The sequence below is a fragment of the Coregonus clupeaformis genome, chromosome 9 (assembly GCF_020615455.1).
Source record: "Coregonus clupeaformis isolate EN_2021a chromosome 9, ASM2061545v1, whole genome shotgun sequence".
In the NCBI taxonomy this organism is placed as follows: domain Eukaryota; kingdom Metazoa; phylum Chordata; class Actinopteri; order Salmoniformes; family Salmonidae; genus Coregonus; species Coregonus clupeaformis.
Window position 1 is genome coordinate 19,961,268 of NC_059200.1, and position 18,272 is coordinate 19,979,539.

The 18,272-nt window shown below is 41.7% G+C and overlaps 1 protein-coding gene across 1 annotated transcript; it reads right to left on the reverse strand.

Annotated features, from left to right (window-relative positions):
- Positions 1-4,036: 4,036 nt before the first annotated feature.
- Positions 4,037-17,659, reverse strand: LOC121573435 (UV excision repair protein RAD23 homolog B). Its single transcript, XM_041885436.2, has 10 exons — positions 17,435-17,659; positions 16,621-16,702; positions 14,678-14,757; positions 11,421-11,605; positions 10,767-10,822; positions 10,376-10,503; positions 8,081-8,201; positions 6,136-6,263; positions 5,213-5,395; positions 4,037-4,908 (listed from the first exon to the last, which is right to left on the reverse strand). Exons 1-10 carry the CDS (start codon positions 17,498-17,500, stop codon positions 4,795-4,797), a joined length of 1,143 nt encoding a protein of 380 aa, XP_041741370.2. The 5' UTR covers positions 17,501-17,659; the 3' UTR covers positions 4,037-4,794.
- Between the last annotated feature and the right edge of the window lie 613 nt (positions 17,660-18,272).

Below are 18,272 nucleotides of genomic sequence, written 5' to 3' on the forward strand. Positions count from 1 at the left end.
GGAACATTTGGCAGGGTTTTTTGTTTTTTCACAATAGAACCTACACATAAAGTCAACGGAATTTTCATAAGCAAGCTGCTTAAGGGATTTGATAGAGTAAGAAAAAGATTTCAGGGATAAGTTGTATCTAGGCTGTATTCCCCGATCTCAACTAAAAATGCCGTTCACAGTCCTTTGTGGACCATAGCCTTCCTTCGGACCGCCTCGCCATCCAGCAGTAAGTCTGGAAAAGAGGGGTCCTCCCTGGCTCTGGCCTTAGACAATAGATGCGGTAAAGAGGACAATGGAACTCGACCAAAACAATGGAAATGCCATGGAAACGTGTGAGAGAAAGGAGCGGTGGGGGTGAGATCCCTAATCTCCCCATTGTCCCCCAGCAAAATTAGGCTGCATTTAGGCTATTATTTCTGTGTGTATTTCACTCTATGTTGAGGTAAAAGTCGGAGTATAATGCTTGTATGGATGTCAGGCCCTATACATGTTCATGTCATCGTCACCAATCAACTGCATTGCAGTTAAAAACGACTTTGACTACCACCACCGATTTCTGTATGCTAGCTATGTTACCAGTTTATACGAACGGGAGTTAGCATTTAACAGTCACTCCTTCTAAACCTGAAAAGGAACAACTTCTAAATGTTATGCAGCGAAGACAGCCAAATATATCAAAATCTGACTTTAGTATCGACATTGTGGGCCTGTTACAATACATCAATCATGACGGATTTGACTAATATCCATTTTGTTAGATCAGACTGGTCGAATGTGCGCCAACCCGGCATCCTTCTTCTATCCCCTCGGTCTCCGTTCCATTGACCTCTTTACCGCATCTCCCTCCCTCCCTCCACAGCTGCTTTGAACCCATCAATTTTGTAGTCTCTCTTCGACACCAAAACGTCTTTCTGCTCAGGGATGCAGGAAGGAAAACATATTTTAATGGTAATGGCATTTTCCAGTAGTTGCATTCTCTATTCAAGACTTGGCAAACTAGAGTTTAAGTGGCATCCAGAAGATAAATTCTGTGGATTATTTGCAATGGTCAATGAGAAAGGCAGACAAGCAGCAGCTTCCTATGGTCAACAGGTTGTTACATTCTCTTGATCTGATGAAAGGTACAGTGTTGGGAGACATTTGGACAAATGGTCTGTTGATGTGGGACTTGAAGGTGTAGTACTGTATTTACATTATCATCAGGGATGTACACTCAGTGGCCAGTTTATTAGGTACACCCATCTATTACCGGGTCGGACCCCCCTTTGCCTCCAGAACAGCCGGAATTCTTCGGGTATCACGCAGTTGCTGCAGATTGGACGGCGGTACATTCATGCTGCCAACAGCCCGTTCCATCTCATCCCAAAGACTCTCTATTGGGTTTGGTCAGCAACAATGCTCAGATAAACTGTGGCATTCAATCATTGCTCAATTGGTATCAAGGGTCCTAACATGTGCCAGGAAAACTTTCCCTACACCAGTACACCACCAGCCTGTACCATTGACACCATGCAGGATGGCTCAATGGGATCATGCTGCCTATGCTAAATCCTGACTCTGCCATCAGCATGACACAACAGGAACCAATGTTTTTCCACTCCTCATTTGTCCAGTGTTGGTGATCGCGTGCCCACTGGAACCGCTTCTTGTTTTTAGCGGATAGGAGTTGAACCCTGTGTGGTCGTCTCCTGCAATAGCCCATCTGTGACAAGGATTGACGAGTTGTGCATTCATAGATGCTGTTCTTCACACTACTGTTGTACTGCGCCGTTATTTGTCTGTTTGTGGCTTGCCTGTTAGCATTCAGGATTCTCGCCATTCTCCTTCAACCTGTCAATGAGCTGTTTTCGCCCACAGGACTGCTGCTGATTGGATGGTTTTTGTTTGTTTCATCATTCTCTGAAAAACCCGTTTCTGAGATACTAGATCCGGCACGCCTGGCACTGACGAACATACCACGTTCAAAGTTGCTTAGGTCACTAGTTTTGCCCATTCTCACGTTCAATCGAACAGTAATTAAATGCCTCGATGCCGGTCTGCCTGCTTTATATAAGAAGCCAGGTGACTCACTGTCTGTAGGAGCAATCCATTTCGGTGAACGGGTTGGTGTACCTAATAAACTGAGTATAGTTGTAAAGTGCAAAGCACCCTGAGCACCGTAGGTATATAATTTAGGTGGGTAAACCCATAATGCAAAAAACCCACTTATCTTGCTGAACAGACCTAAACCCTATCCACAAAATAAAAAAGGTGGGTAAACTGGGTTTCCTTGAGTTTACCCTCACCACGGATTATCATATGGGAAAGATTTTCATTTAAAGGTACTGCCAAAATGTGTTTAGGCACGTGCACAGATAGGGCTCTATACCTGTGCAGAGCACATTCCCCATTTGCCCTTCCAGTCTCTAAAGTGTCCTTTTGTTTTGGGTAAAAACAACAAAAAACATTTTTTTTTTGTATACATTTTGTCGTTCTGAACCCACTGCCCGAAAGTCATCGTTAAATTCACCTTAAATGTGTCATTAAATTAGCTATTAAGATGTGGCCATTTTTTATGTAAATAAATAATCAAAGCCATAACGGCCCAACGAGTCTGTGACCGAAGTTTTCATTAAAAACATTTTTGGGTTGCCTTTTTTTTGTTTGAGCACCTTCCACCAAAAGGCCTGTGCACGGCCCTGTCTAAATCCATTATATTTGGACATTATCATGAATGGGAAAGATGGCATGATTTTGGGAAACAGACAGATGAGGAGTCACCCAGGCAGGTTGATGTACCGAATGAAAGTCGATGTTTAGGTAACAATCACATGGAAACCTGCTGGTACCTGCTCAGATCTGAGGGTATTCTTTCTTGGTACTGTAGGGGGCTAGACATGACGTTATCCTTAGACACTGATTCTGGGTCAATTTTGCATTTTTCCCACTTACAATGTGTGGAGGGCAAGCCGATTCTAGATCTGTATGGGGCAACTTCCCCAGAACACTTGCGTGTCATGTGTTATGTTTTTGTAACTATCCTAATGCGATCTCATACTTGACTTGAATTTTGTTTGCCATTTGACTGACTGATCTTGAAGACGAAGACTTACTCAACATACCCAAATTATACTTAACCTTTATTTAACCTGGCAAGTGAGTCAATGGCTTAGTTTTCTTTTCCTATGTTAGATGCTCACATTTTATGTTTTTAATTGATCATCCTGTCGCGGTTCTGTCAAAAATCAAATGTCTCCCCAGCTTCATTCTTCATATCATAGTTTTGAATTAAAGTAAATCAGAGCCAGCTTGCATTATAGTGGATAATTTTTGATATCATTGACAGTTACAACAAATGTTGACTTGAAATAACATTTACATTCTGTTTCTGAGTGGAAACAGAGAACTAGTCTCATTTAAGGGTCATAAATCACAAAATATCAAACCCTTGAGACAATAAAACACTAGATATTTAATTGTCAAAGTTTTAGAAATGTCAATAAGCAATTAACGCAACACAGCTGCACAACGATGACGAACTCCACACTTTCAAAAGGAAGACTTATCTAAACTTTCCAAAAATGTACCAAGTGTAAGAGTTAAGTCAGTCAAGTGTCAGTGACATATTATATGTGGATCTCTGGTTCACACACCCACCTCCAGTGGTCTGGAGCGAGCAATTAAATGTATGTTGGTCAATACTGCCCCCTGCTGGTCTATGTAGCACACAGTCTGCTTGGGGGGGGGGGTGTTTACAAGTCATCGGAGTATGGTTGAGTCTCAATACTCTATGGCTTCCTCTCAAATAGGCATTTGCCACTTTCACCAATGATCATGGGTTTTCAGATGACTGCACACCAATTAGAGAAGGAATAAAAAAAAAACATACTAGGTGAAAGACTTCTGTCGTGTGGAAGACTGTATGGTGGTACAGACCCTGACCAAAATGCATGTTCAAATAAGAGCAATATCCTATTCCTAGTCTGAGTATTATTGATGGAGTTCACTGTTAAGTCAATGGGAGCTTTTTCCCCGTCTTCCCCCACCAACAACAAAACAAATTGGGCATTATTCACGTTGAAACGTTTTATTTTTATGTAAAAAATTACAGTAAATCAAGTTGATAGTAACTGTAAACACTAGGCTACTATAAGCAATGGAAGCCATATACATGCCTCAGATGACAACGCACTAGGTTAAATTGCTATTTTCAGGCTGCATGAAAATACATCAGTACTTCCCATATTTGTACAGCTGCCTTGGAAACTCATTTTAGATGCTGTATCACATACACTTCTCTAGAAGTTCATGTCGGAAGTTCAATAAAAAATTAAAAGGTAACAATGTTGCTTGTTTAAAAATCTTCACCGTCATTTCAAACTGCAGTTGATAATGTACCAAAAAGCAAGAACCATTATGTATAGGAATATACCATAGACTTCCCAATCACATACTCTCCTCTTTTATAACTACATTGGGAAAAACATTCTGCGATCAACCCTTTAAACCAGTATTAATTTCTTTATGAGAAACAATCATGTTAGTCTTTGGCTGAATAAAAAATAATGAAGAAACGGGTAGTACACCGGTGATATCTGATGAACCAAGTATATGTTACTCAATTCAACCATTAAGGTGATTAGAGAAAGCTTTTATTTCGCACAAAAATTATGATCCAGTGTTACCAAGAAGATGTATCATGTTTTTGTAGTAAAATTCAGGAAAACGTGAAGGCCCATGTTTTTATGCTTTTATCAGAAATTGATCAATCAATGAAAAGGTTTAGGGGAGAAAAGGATCAAAATGACTATCATGGCTTCCTTTTTAGTCGTCATCAAAGTTCTGTTGTAAAAGGAAGTTAGCAGCCAAGTTCTCATTCTTCTCACAGGCAAAGTAGGCCTGTATAACAAGTCCTTCAGGGAATCCTAGGGCTTTTAGCTGTAAGAGGAAACGGACAAAGTCAATATTGAAATTAAATGAACAAAGTTCCTGAATAGAGAAATGACAGGATTGGCATGACGTTTACTCCGATAGGTAGGTATGTAGGAGTGTAATAAAGTCATCCATCTTCAGTTGAAAAGAACGCAGTCTGATATCAACACTTAGCTTTTCGTTATCAGGTTTGACACGGACAATGCAGATTAACTGGCATTTCTGTAAATGGGCCAGATTTAGCTAACTAGCTCATTTAACTGTAGCCATTTATCAACAGACATCATGACCTGTGAGATTCATTCTTTACCCTCTCAATAGCCTCCTTCTCCTGGGGTGTGACCTGGATGTAGTTCATGCCACTTCCAGCCTCCCCACCGACCGCCACTCCTCCTCCTCCTCCACCACCACCACCACCTCCTCCACCTCCTCCCCCCTCCTGGGCTGGCTCATTCAGCATCTGGATGAACTGCTCTTGATGGCTGCTGATTTGCTGGGAGGGAAACAAGACAGGGTGTTCATTAGGGCACACTGTAGCAAAACGTTTTTGCAACGGGAAATAGCCATTTCTTGAAGGGATACTTCGGGATTTTCGCAATGAGGCCCTTTATCTACTTCCCCAGAGTCAGATGAACTTGTGGATACCATTTTTTATGTCTGTGTCCAGTATGAAGGAAGTTGAGAGGTAGCTTCACGAGGCAATGCTAACTAGCGCTAGTGCGATGACTGGAAGTCTATGGGTATATACTTGTGGTCCTCTGTAGCTCAGCTGGTAGAGCACGGCGCTTATAACGCCATGGTAGTGGGTTCGATCCCCGGGACCACCCATACACAAAAAAATGTATGCACGCATGACTGTAAGTCGCTTTGGATAAAAGCGTCTGCTAAATGGCATATTATTATTATTATTATTACTAGCATGCTAGTAGATACCCATAGGGCCTGGTCAAAAGTAGTGCACTGTAAAGGGAATAGGGTGCCATTTGGGACGCACAACAGTGTTTTAAACGGACAGTCTCCCAAGCGGGGTCTGCTGCGATGCCTTCAGGCTCTGATCTCATCCCTTCACTATGCAGGCCTGAAGAGATGAAGGACACAGAGGGGAATTGATTTGGCAGACAGACTAGTTGAATGCTGAATTCCAGCTAGTTTTATCTACTGCTCATTGTAACCACTACACCATTGTGTCCTTGGTGCCGGTAAGAGTAGTGTGTGTGTGTGAGTCGTCCATACTTGCAGAAGCTGGGGGTTCTCCCTCCCTATCTGCTGTAGCAAGGCAGGGAGCAGAGAGGGGTTCTGCTGGATGATCCGTCTCATCTGGAGGAACTGAGGCTGGTTAACCAGGAACCCCAGAGGGTTGGCTGGAAACACAGAGGGGAGAAGAGGTCACAATGGCAGTTTTCACAGTTCCACATTCCATGTCCACGTACTATACTGAACAAAAATGTAAACGCAACATGCAACAATTTCAAAGATTTTACTGAGTTACAGGAAATCAGTCAATTAAAAAATATATAATTAGGCCCTAATCTATGGATTTCACATGACTGGATCAGAAAACCAGTATCTGGTGTGACAACCATTTGCCTCATGCAGCGTGACACATCTCCATCGCATAGAGTTGATCAGGCTGTTGATTGTGGCCTGTGGAATGTTGACCCACTCCTCCTCAATGGCTGTGCGAAGTTGCTGAATATTGGCGGGAACTGGAACATACTGTCGTACACGTCAATCCAGAGCATCCCAAACATGCTCAATAGGTAACATGTCTGGCGAGTATGTAGGCCATGGAAGAACTGGGACATTTTCAGCTTCCAGGAATTGTGTACAGATCCTTGCGACATGGGGCCGTGCATTATGCTGAAACAGGTGATGGCACCAGATGAATGGCACGACAACGTGCCTCAGGATCGTCGTCACAGTATCTCTGTGCATTCAAATTACCATCGATAAAATGCAATTGTGTTTGTTGTCCGTAGTTTATGCCTGCCCCTACCATAACCCGACCGCAACCAAGGGGCACTCTTCACAACGTTGACATTAGCAAACTGCTCGCCCACACGACGCCACACCTTGTCTGCCATGTTCAGTTGAAACCGTGATTAATCCATGAAGAGCACACTTCTCCAGCATGCCAGTGGCGATGGAAGGTGAACGTTTGCCCACTGAAGTCTTTTTACAACGCCAAACTGCTGTCAGATCAAGACCCTGGTGTGGGACACGAGTACGCAAATGAGCTTCACTGATAAGGTTTGACAGTTTGTGCAGAAATTCTTTGGTTTTGCAGTTTCATCAGCTGTCCGGGTGGCTCGTCTCAGACGATGCCGCAGGTGAAGAAGCCGGATGTGGAGGTCCTGGGCTGGCGTGGTTACATGTGGTCTGCGGTTGTGAGGCCAGTTGGACGTACTGTCAAATTCTCTAAAACGACGTTGGAGGCGGCGTATGGTAGAGAAATTAACATTCAATTCTCTGGCAAGAGCTGTGGTGGACACACCTGCAGTCAGTATGACAATTGCACGCTGCCTAAAAACTTGAGACATCTGTGGGATTGTGTTGTGTGACAAAACTGCACCTTTTAGAGTGGCCTTTTGTCCCCAGCACAAGGTGCACCTGTGTAATGATCATGCTGTTTAATCAGCTTCTTGATATGCCTCACCTGTCAGGTGGATAGATTATATTGGCAAAAGAGAAATGCTCTACTAACAGGGATAAACACACATTTGTGCACAACATTTGAGAGAAACAGACTTGTGTGTGGAATATTTATGGCATATTTTATTTCGGCTCATTAAACCAACACCTGTTGCGTTTATATTTTTGATCAGTATATTTCCACAGAGTTCTGTGTTCCATTTCCACAGAGTTCTGTGTTCCATTTCCACAGAGCCACAGAGTTCTGTGTTCCATTTCCACAGAGTTCACAGCAGCACACCAGTGTTTTAAACTCCAGTATGACAAACCGCTAATGGCATGGAACAATCGATACAGTGCAACATGGAGGGCATATCAAAATCTAACTGTCTGATGCTGAGAACTGTCAGTCAATAGGTTACAATTTTCTTATTATTCAGAGAGAATAGAAATGCATCAAAAGCTTTCTGTGTGTCCACAGCACACAGAAGTGTTGTTACACATGTGCACGCATGGAGTGCAGAGGCAGGCATGCGCACACACTCACCTCCTGTTGCAACGCTGGCGGGGGTGGTCATACTGCCTGTGTTGAGAGCTGGAGTTCCTCCACCCACAGGGGGCACCACTGAGTCAGCACCCGCATCTCCCTCCTCCCCAGCTGGGATCCCCTGAAGAAGAACAACCAACAGGACAACGTTCACTCCCGAATTAGCGATACAACGTAAGAGCTGTCAGACTATGTGGAGGAATCTAGCTTGCTTCATTCCAGCTCTAAGGAACATGTGGATGAAAACCGTCATAAAATAGAAACCTGAAGTACTTAAAAAACAGGGGGTATTTTGTTAGTTTTACTATGGCATAACCAATCAATATCATTGGAACACGTTTCAGGAAGCTAGGCGTATGTCGCACGTCACTACTTCACAGGAGAGGTATTTGAACGTAAACATTCATTTTTTATCAAAATGCGTTTTTTGGCAGAAATGCCTTCTGGAACGTGAACTTTCATGTTCCATAATAAACTTGCATGCCATCTGTAAATACGAATAAAATTGTTAAATTACGAGCCTAGTTGGTTTAGCCACGGAAAAAGACAGGAACCTTCCCACTAGCCATGATTGGCTGAGATAATGGATGGGCTGAACATGCCGAGAGATGAGTTCAGATTGGTCTGCCGTGCTTCGGTCTATAACATGAGCTGCTCAGTATGTGTAGATAATCCTTTCCACCGCGGCTTTTTTGAAAGATATCATGAAGAGCTGCAAAAGTGTTGTTTCTGATGACAGTGATGGGGAAGAAATGGCAATCAACAGTGTTGTTGTCACAGAAGAAGTTGACCGAGTTTTGAAATCAGTGGAATGCCCGGTGGAAGCAGAGTATGATAGCTAAGGAGATTGAGAAAATTCTGGCGTTTGATTGCAAATATGCGGAGGGAGTCGAAAAGAGAACACAGAAGGCTGTGGTATAAAACACCTGTCTCCGGATTACATCTTCAAACTAAGGGCAACCATGGCATCCGTGACAGAGGAAGAAACGTTTATCCATGTATACAGGTAAGAGTCTAGATAGCTACATTTTCAGATATTATACGTTTCAAATTTTGTCTGAAAGTAGTTTCATTGCAAGTTAAATCATACTGTTAGCTACCTAACGTTAGCTAGCTAACGTTAGCTGGCTGGCTGGCTCGCTCACTAACAAGACGTGTGTAGGAATAATATTTGTATCTCAGAAATCCATTTGCATTGCTAGTTATAGCTTAATGTTAGCTAGCTAGCTATCGTTGAACCTAGTTGGTTAGCTTTAGCTACCTGCAGATACATGCATGGTGGCTGGCTATGACAATCAGTTTGTGTTGCTGGTTGTATGGGTTGGGATTGCCGCGTTCAAAACAACTGGGAACTCGGAAATCTCTGACTTCTGACTTCAGTGCGTTCAAGACAACTGGGAATTCTGAAGAAAAAAAACAAGCGACTGGGAAAAATAGTTTAGAACGGTCATCCAACTTGGAAATCAGGCCTCTTTCTAGAGCCCCGACTTTCCGACCTGAAGATCACTGGCGTCATGATTTGACCTCGTATTTTTCAAAGTTCCCAGTTTTCTTGAAAGCACCATTGGGTTCATTGTTTAGCTAGCTACCTACATGTCTAAACAAGACTCCACTTTGCCAGATGATTACATGACCGACCAAGTTAGCCAGGTGTGTCTCGGGGTGATTACGGCCATCTATTGTATTTAATGAACATGTCTAGACAATAGTGACCCATCCACTTAGCTAGATGTGGTTGGGGGGTGGTTATAGCATTTCTTTCACATGACCATTCATACGGAATAAAAAGGCGTGTCAGGCTAGAGAAGTGGATGGTGTGAAACTTACTGTAAGCAGGTACTCCACAGCTATCTGTGTTGTTAAAGCTGTGTGTGTGTATTCTTACTGTAAGCAGGTACTCCACAGCTATCTGTGTTGTTAAAGCTGTGTGTGTGTATTCTTACTGTAAGCAGGTACTCCACAGCTATCTGTGTTGTTAAAGCTGGGTGTGTGTGTGTATTCTTACTGTAAGCAGGTACTCCACAGCTATCTGTGTTGTTAAAGCTGTGTGTGTACTATTACTGTAAGCAGGTACTCCACAGCTCTGTCTGTGTTGTTAAAGTGGTGTGTGTATTCTTACTGTAAGCAGGTACTCCACAGCTATCTGTGTTGTTAAAGCTGTGTGTGTATTCTTACTGTAAGCAGGTACTCCACAGCTATCTGTGTTGTTAAAGCTGTGTGTGTGTATTCTTACTGTAAGTAGGTACTCCACAGCTATCTGTGTTGTTAAAGCTGTGTGTGTGTGTGTATTCTTACTGTAAGCAGGTACTCCACAGCTCTGTCTGGGTTGTTGAAGCTGGCTCTGAGCGCTGCCACTACCTGCTCCCTCTCATAGCCCATCAGCATCATCTCTGTCACCATGTTCTCATATGATTGGCCTGTCACTGAGGAGCAGGAAGAACAAACAACCAATCAGACGGCATTTTGATCAGAGATTCTGAAAGCTTCAGATGACATCATAAACATAGCCTAATAAAAACAGATAGAGAAGTGAAAGGCATAGCCACACCTCAATCTACATTTATACAGGGAAGACTACCAAGACACATGGCTATATACCTAACTACTACAGAGGAGATAAAGGATCAGCCATCACCTATAATCTATACACTCAATTATGTTAACTTATAACAGGAAGACCATTTACCCAGAGCAGAAGTTGCCTCCTCGAACATGTTCACATTTGTCAATAGACCAGAGGAACTGAAAGAGAAGGAGCGTGACGCTGATGAGTACTGTTCTGTAGTACATCACATGGTATGTCCTGTACTAAAATACAACCATAAAGAGATGCATTCATCCTTCTATAAGCTCAGACACTAGCAACATGTCAACTATTCTTCTGGTCCCTTGTCTTAGGAAGGGCGCACACAGCACCGAATGTCAATCTGCTATTCGTTCGGTACGGTGTGTTTTAGGGACCACCCACCCGGTGGGCGACTGCAGACATTTTCGCATGATTCTACATGTAGGATCGGTTTGCAAATGACGGCTGGCACTCTGAACAGAGGTGCTAAGTACTCTCTAGCGGTGTGTCTGTGCCTTCATGTCCCCTTTTCCAGTGAGAACACAAATTCTCAGTTTCAAACATTTTGCATGAGGCTACCGTTGAAATGGGCCTGGTAACCACAGCTTCCTATTAATGGCTGCCAGCTGGTCCTTCAGGCCAACATAACACTGTTTGCATCCCAAATGGCACCCTACTTCCCATGTAGTGCACTAAATAAACTAAAAAGTAGTGCACTGTATAAGTAACAGGGTGTCCTTTGGGACACAGCAGTGACTGCCAAACCAGACCTACCTGGTGGGGGTTGATGCTGGGGCTGAAGTGTTGCAGGGCCTCTCCTCGGCTGGTTTGGACCCCTCTGGTGGGTTCTCTGAGCCTGACGAGGCAGCAGTGGGTACAGTGGGGGCTGTAGTGCTGGAGGAGGAGGAGGTGGTGGAGGCAGAATCGGAAGGCTGGGAAGCTGCTGGGGCTGCTTTAGGCTATATAGAGAAAAAAAGGGAATCCCCACAGCGCTCGGTGTTTGTTGCTTTCGAAAGCATCTTAAGAACGCTTATGCCCTATAGGTGATACAGTAACAATGATTTAACCAATATGGCTTTTGTCATGTAAGTAGCCTGTGATCTGCTTTAGGCTACAGACATGGACACATTGGGAATTACTGCGATTCATTTTAGGTCACTTTCACTTTGTGAGGTAGCAATAGTTCCTTTACTATTCAATCTTTAGAAGAAAACTCCCTGCTGCCAATGATCACTTTAGACAGTCAAACTGTGCAGAAGGGACATATTGTAGCTCAGTGTGGTAGGATATTCAATCATTTCATGAACTGTTGCTGCACCTGTGTGCATGGGGAGGGGGGCTGTAACAACTGATTCCAATCCACTCCGCACAGTGGGATGCAATCTGCATTAGGTCAGTGTGATATTGAGGTGTGTGTGTGACAGTTCATTTTGGCACTTATTTTTTTAAAAAGATTTAGTCAGTCATTTAGAGTAAAATATCATTAAAATACTACCAAGACACATGGCTATTTATGTAAATTAAGTCTTAATTAAAATGACAAATGTGACTGAGGATTTAGTCTAGTTATTGTCAAAATGACAAAAACAAATGGGCCATTTTAGTGAACTAAATGACCATCCATTTGTATTGCATCATTAACCTATAGTAAACATAAATCAGTGTTTCAACTATATTCATTTAGTAGCGGTGGGCCACCGTTGCTAAACTCGTGGCTGCCACTCCAAAAAATATATATTTATAAAGTGTTTTACAAAATACTTTTCTGGATGGTAAAACGCTTTAAGTGTAAATTTAAACAACTAAAACCAGATATAAAGTAAGTAGAAAAGATAATGGAGCCATCTATATTTTTTCATATTTACCGAAGCCACGTTCAGTTGCAAAAATAGAGCCGACGTTATTCCTTATTCAACATGTCAGAGAGGCATGTTTGTTCTACATAGCATCTTTCTATCTGAAAGTTTCAAAACGTTGGATCCTGCTGAACGCGCCCCAGGTTGTTAGCTATAGCTAGCTAATGAGGTAACATGACTGAACAAGGCGTAGCCTAAACAAATGGTTAACAATCCAGGTCGCAAATAGCCTTGTTTTAGAACGGCCCGCAATATGCTTTATGAATGTAAAATGCGGCAAAATGGAAAGAAAAAGAAGTAGCGCCGGTATTATGGGTCATACGTTTTGAACAGTAATGGCTACAATCTGAAGAAAATAGGGAGATTTGACTAGTACGTTGGCTAAAGAACCTGGCTATGAAATGCAGTGAGGAAAGCGCGATGGTTGAGCGAGACTACAAATAAAAATACTTTTCTATACTCAAGGGAAGGAAAAACATACAGTGCCTTCAGAAAGAATTCACACTCCTTGACTTTTTCCACATTTTGTTGTGTTAAAGACAATTTAAAATTAGTTCAATTTGGATTTGTCACTGGCCTACATCCCATCACATCAAAGTGGAATTATGTTTGTCGAAATTTTTACAAATTAATAAAAAATGAAAAGCTGAAATGTCTTGAGTTAATAACTTTTCAACTCCTTTGTTATGGCAACCCTAAAGTTCAGGAGTAAAAATGTGCTTGTCAAGTCACATAATAAGTTGCATGGACTCACTGTGTGCAATAAGTGTCTACCTCATCTCTGTACCCCACACATACATATAATTGTAGGGTCCCTCAGTCGAGCAGTGAATTTCAAACACAAATTCAACCACAAAGACCAGGGAGATTTTCCAATGACTCACAAAGAAGGGGTAAGAATAAAAAAAAAAACAGACATTGAATATCCCTTTGAGCATGGTGAAGTTATTAGTTCCACTTTGGATGGTGTATCAATACACGCAGTCACTACAAAGATACAGGCGTCCTTCCTAACTCAGTTGCCGGAGAGGAAGGAAACTGCTGAGGAATTTCAACATGAGGCCAATGGTGACTTTAAAACAGTTACAGAGTTTAATGGCTGTGATAGGAGAAAACATTGTAGTTACTCCACAATACTAACCTAATTGACAGAGGGAAACGGAGGAAGCCTGTACAGTATAAACATTTTCTAAACATGCATCCTGTTTGCAACAAGGCACTAAAGTAATATTGCAAAAAATGTGGCGTGGCAATTAACTTTTTGTCCTGAATACAAAGTGTTATGTTTGGGGAAAATGCAATACAACACATTATTGAGTACCACTCCATATTTTTAAGCACAGTGGTGGCTGCATCATGTTATGAGTATGCTTGTAATCGTTAAGGACTGGGGAGTTTTTTCAGGACAAAAAAAGAAACTGAATGGCAAAATCCTAGAGGAAAACCTGGTTCAGTCTGCTTTCCACCAGACCCTAGGAGATGAATTCACCTTTCAGCAGGACAATAACCTAAAACACAAGGCCAAATCTACACTGGAGTTGCTTACCAAAAAAGACAATAAAAGTTCCTGAGTGGCCGAGTTACAGTTTTGACTTAAATCTGCTTGAAAAATCTATGACAATAACTGATGTAGGCTAGGCTGTGTGTGCCGGGTGTGGCGTGTCCTTCCCAATGTTGAACAGAGCATCTGTGCTGCTAATATTAATTGTGCTCGTCACTGAAAAGCTCTCAATCTCTCCAAAAACTATTGTCCAGTCCACTTAGTCAGATTTTAGTCACAGAGATAATTTAGTCTCGTTTTATTCAACTGAAAATAAAAAAAATCTACGTAAAAATTTTTCTGGGTCTATTTAGTCAGTTATAATCTCATCAATTGCCACTGAAAAATTGGTGTTTGATGAATATTTGGCACAATTTTTGTTGATTAAATTAACACTGTGTGACAGGCCTAGGAAATATACTACATACCCACAGTCAAGTCCAACGACATGGAAAGTTAATTAAGTCCATCTGCCATTATCAGTGGTTGCCACAGTATGTGTGTTACGGTCAGGTGTGTGCGTGTTACGGTCTTAAGTGTGTATGAAAATTGTTTCACAATGAAAAAACAGTTCTCCACTGCAATGAAGGCCATATCATTTTTGTGGACAGATCGCAACATCTCTAATACCTTACCTTTGCCACCATGACAACCACAAAGTTCTTCTCATCAATCTTATAATCCTTAATAGCAGTGTCATCATTTAGGATTTTCCCTGCAAGGAACAAACATGAAGATAGTCATTTATCAGCCAAAAATGCTTCAATAACCTTGACATTCTAAGACAATGAAATTCCCAGAAGCCTATCCCTGGGGAGAACACTGATATCCCGACACCTATAATTTAAGTCATAGTGGAGAAGAAACATTAAAGATGCACTATGCCAACATCTCTCCTCCATTTCCTGGTTGCTAAAATTCTAATAGTTCGCCTAAATTCAGTTTGTCACAAAACAAGTGTAGATAATCATTGTACCATCTAAACCGCTGTGAAATATATTTTCCATAACCAAACATATTGTATTTTCTGCTGGTGTACAAAACCGAAAGTAAAAGAAGCAAAAACGAAACTCAAGACTGGGAATCATAGAAAGTGTACATTGAACCGATCTACCACATACTTTCTTTCAATAAGAATGACAGATCTATAACTTGCATTTCTATGTGAATTTGGTCTGGTCCCCCAAAAAGTCACATTGCAGCTTTAAAATGCCACATACACAGATTGAACACTGCATTGCTCCATTCCCATAACATAATTATACTAAACAAAAATATAAAAGCAACATCCGACAATTTCAAAGATTTTACTAAGTTACAGTTCATGTAAGGAAATCAGTCAATTGAAATAAATTCATTAGGCCCTAATCTATGGATTTCACATGACTGGGTAGGAGCTCAGCCATGGGGATGCCTAGTAGGGCATAGGCCCACCCACTGGGGAGCCAGGCCCAGCCAATCAGAATGAGTTTTTCCCCCACAAAAGGGCTTTATTACAGACAGAAATACTCCTCAGTTTCATCAACTGTCTGTGTGGCTGGTCTCAGACAATCCCGCAGGTGAAGAAGCCGGATGTGGAGGTCCTGGGCTGGTGTGGTTACATGTGGTCTGCGGTTGTGAGGCTGGTTGGACGTACTGCCTAATTCTCTAAAACGACGTTGGAGGCGGCTTATGGTAGAGAAATTAACATTAAATTATCTGGCAACAGCTTTGATGGACATTCCTGCAGTGAGCGTGCCAATTGCACGCTCCCTCAAAACTTCAGACATCTGTGGCATTGTGTTGTGTGACAAAACTGCACATTTTAGAGTGGCCTTTTATTGTCCCCAGCACAAGGTGCACCTGTGTAATGATCATGCTGTTTAATCAGCTTCTTGATATTCCACCCGTCAGGTGGATAGATTATCCTGGCAAAGGAGAAATGCTCACTAACAGGGATGTAAACAAATGTGTGCAGAAATGGAGAGAAATATACTCCTGAGTGGCGCATTAGTGCTAACTGTGCCACTAGAGATCCTGGTTCAAATCCAGGCTCTGTCGCAGCCGGCCGCGACCGGGAGACTCATGGGCGGCGCACAATTGGCCCAGCGTCGTCCAGGGTAGGGGAGGGAATGGCCGGCAGGGATGTAGCTCAGTTGATAGAGCATGGCGTTTGCAACGCCAGGGTTGTGGGTTCGATTCCCACGGGGGGCCAGTATAAAAAAAAACATGTATTCACTAACTAAGTCGCTCTGGATAAGAGCATCTGCTAAATGACTAAAATGTAAATGTAAAATGTAAATAAGCTTTTTGTGCATATGGAAAATGTCTGGGATCTTTTATTTCAGCTCATGAAACATGGGACCAACACTTTACATGTTTCCTTGTTCAGTATACATGAAAACATTGAGATGACAACCTGTGTACTGACATACTTACGCAGCTCTCTTATCAGTGTGCCACAAGGCAAGCCAACAGACATGCAATTATATTATGACAGCACAACGATTTTTTTATGCATTCTTTTTTTTTAAATCAAAGTCCTTATCATACTGCCAGACAAAATGTAGAGTAGGGGAATAAAAGACTGAAACTGTACCTGCATATATCAACTTCTGCCATGCAACCGGAAAACCATCGTTTCCCTTCTCATTCTCAATTCTTTCCTTTAAGGTTTTTACCTGTAAAGAAAAAGAGATGTAGACAGGCAATGCATGAAGGGATCGAAGTCCATTGTGAGAAATACATGGTGTCAAATCTATAGAGCTGTCGTTAGATAGCTATATGGATCAATGATCTGAATTATTAATTAGCCAGATAACTAACAAACTATCCAACTGCTTCATAAATAGTGAGGCAGCAGCTGTTTAGCTAACTAGCGAGCTAAGTGTGGCTAACGTTAGCAAATTAGCTAACTAGAATAGATGGCTAACTGTTACTTAGTTAACTAGCGATAACACAAACCCAAAAGTTGCAGTTTTAAATAAATATCTATAGTAAACGTAAATTGCAACTATCCATGAGAAAGGTTATTTAATAAGACATAACGTTAGCTAATTAGCTAGCTAGTTGAGATTGATAAAGTTGAGCTAATTAGGTAGCTACTAGCTAAAGCTAGCCTAAATTAGCGAACGTTAGTTACAATTTCCTCAAGTTTCAGATTCTTTGGACATCATAAAATCCCAATAAGTGTATATGATGGGTGTTACTACTTTATGTTAAGAGGATTACTAATACACTACTTGAATGGAGACTTTAACATGTTTAAGTTGCTTCGCTACCTACAGTAGTTATCTAGCTAGCCATGTCAAACTAGCTAAGAATGTGTGCTAGCTAGCTCTCTTGCTAGCCAACGGTAACTTAGCCGAAGCCATCCAACCCCCTTCAACAAATGCATGGTGGTTTCAACTCACCGTCTCCTCTTCGTCTATGTCGATTTTAAATGTCTGCTGCTGGAGGGTTTTCAAAGTGATCTGCATTTTCGCGATGAGCAATTTAGCTTAGGTTTCTTCACTTGTTTCACCACGTACTCTTTCCGAGGGTGTAGGTGGATTCGTTCCTATTTTCGCTAGCTCATCACAGCCCGTCCGCCGCCATTACGCTTTTGGCTTTTCAGTGCATAAACAAACCTGACTTTGCACAAAAAGACGAGTAGGCATGCGCCAATTGGTGACACGAGTGCGACAGTGCAAGAAACATGGGAAATTGAGTATTCATTTTAATTCACCCATTCATTCATACATTTATTCATTGGTAGCAGTGCATCACAGATAAAAATAAAAAAATAAAATAAAACTTGTTTTGAGTGCACCATCATCGGCGCATTCATGATCATTCCCGGTCGAGGGAATACTTTTTTGTTTCTTCGTGACTTTGATTTTAAGCTAAATTAACGCACTCGGGTTTTATTTTCTCTCAAATCCTAGTTAAATAGTACGATTACTCACTAGCTTTTAGGCAGGAGTGTGTTGTTAACAACATTTGCGTGAGCAACAATAGTGGAATCGGCGATTCGACTTCAAAATAAGTCACCCATTGAAACATGCAAACGGTTAAAATTTGTGAAAACATGCCACAATTTCACTTGATAATGATAAACAAGGTTGGAATGTTTGTATATAAATTCAACAAAAGACAATTATTAGTTAATTTGACCCCAAAAAAAGTACAAATCTGTTGAAAATGCACTGTGGATGCATTTGAATTCAGAATTGCATTGCTTGTACGCACTGTACAGCCTAACCTATGGAT